The 1616-nt window shown below is 45.9% G+C and overlaps 1 protein-coding gene across 1 annotated transcript; it reads right to left on the bottom strand.

Annotated features, from left to right (window-relative positions):
* Positions 1–415: 415 nt before the first annotated feature.
* On the bottom strand, positions 416–1366 carry LOC112124834 (olfactory receptor 12D1-like). The gene has a single exon (XM_024223304.2). It carries the CDS (start codon positions 1364–1366, stop codon positions 416–418), a length of 951 nt encoding a protein of 316 aa, XP_024079072.1.
* Positions 1367–1616: the final 250 nt, after the last annotated feature.

Below are 1616 nucleotides of genomic sequence, written 5' to 3'. Positions count from 1 at the left end.
TTTTCAGGTTCTCAATAAGCAGTCAAATTTTCCACTGAACACTTAGCCAAAAATGACTTCCCCATACGATTTTCACTAAACTTTTCCATGCTGGGGAAAAAGAAATATTTGCCCACTGCTATTCACAACAGTAGATTTACTAAGCACAACCATAATAAAAACAATAACATCAATGATATTGTAGAATTCTAGGCATAGTTGTAATACAATTAATAATGACAATGGTCAATTAGAATGGTTCCCTAGAGTGTAATTTCCAGGCAATACTGTAATGCAAATAATAAAAAAATCCAGTACTTAATATGGTTCAATATAGTGTATTTTCAAGTGCATCTTGCAGGATTTTCCCTTACAATATACGGTCCATTTCTCCACTTCCCTTGATAATATCAGAGATACTTTTTGCATATTGTCTCTACTTTATTAATTTTTTCCCAGGGAGAAGCTTTCTTCCCAGTGCTTTCCTTAGGGCAGATTTCACCTCCTGGTTCCTCAGGGTGTAGATCAGGGGGTTCAGAACTGGGGTGACAATGGTGTATATGAGGGTGATGATCATCTCCCTTTCTGAGGAGCCTCCCACGGAGTGTGTCATATAATTGAAGAGGACCGGCACATAGAGCAGTGCCACCACGGTGAGGTGGGAGGTGCAGGTGGAGAAGGCCTTTCTCCTGCCGTCCCATGACTGGACCTTCAGAAAGAGGAAGGAGATGATGTAGAGGTAGGAGAGGAGTGTGATGATGAAGGGAGTCAGAGCGATGGTCCCAGTGACGATGTTGAGGAGGCTCAGGTTGAGGCGGGTGCTGCTGCAGGCCAGGCTCAGCAGGGGCTTGATGTCACAGAAAAAGTGGTGGACACGGTTGCGGCCGCAGAAGTGCAGTCTGGAGGTCATGACCGTGTGCAGCAGGGCATGTAGGAAGCCGGTGGTCCAGGTGGCTGCTGCCAGGAGCAGGCAGACCTGTGGGTTCATGACCAGCATGTAGCGAAGCGGGTTGCAGATGGCAACATAGCGGTCATAGGCCATGACAGCCAGAAGAATGACCTCACTGCTGCCCAGGAAGTGGAAGAAATGAAGCTGGGAGAGGCAGTCAGTGAAGGAAATGGTCTGGTACCCTGAGAGGAAACCAGCCAGCATCTTGGGCACGGTGACTGTTGAGTAGAAGATGTCCAGACAAGAGAGGTTGCCCAAGAAGAAGTACATGGGGGTGTGAAGCCGCGGTTCAACCATTATCATGGCCATGATGGCCCCGTTCCCCAGCATGCTGGCCAAGTACAGCATCAGGAAGAGAATGAAGAGGAAGCAGCACAGCTCCTGGAGGTTGGTCAGGCCCAGGAGGATGAACTCGCTCATCTCCGTCTGGTTCTCCATTACTGGAATATACAAGAAAAGGAGACAGAATAGCTGCAGGGTGTCGCATATCGCTCCACACGAGGAGTAGAGCTGAAAGTTTTCTCTTTGTGAATAAAAATTTTAAATGAATAATTAAAAAAAATAATTAATTTTTTTGAAATGTACTTCAGCATCCTCTTAGTTCGATAGAATCAGAGAATCAGTTATTATACTGGAGCTAGCAAATGTTTTCCCTACATTTTTAAAAGGCCTTAGAGGTGATCCAGGG

The sequence above is a fragment of the Terrapene carolina genome, unplaced genomic scaffold (assembly GCF_002925995.2).
Source record: "Terrapene carolina triunguis isolate 2854851 unplaced genomic scaffold, T_m_triunguis-2.0 Scaffold32485, whole genome shotgun sequence".
NCBI classification, from domain to species: Eukaryota; Metazoa; Chordata; order Testudines; family Emydidae; genus Terrapene; species Terrapene triunguis.
Note: the sequence above shows the minus strand (reverse complement) of the source record. Positions and strands in the feature narration are given on the sequence as shown.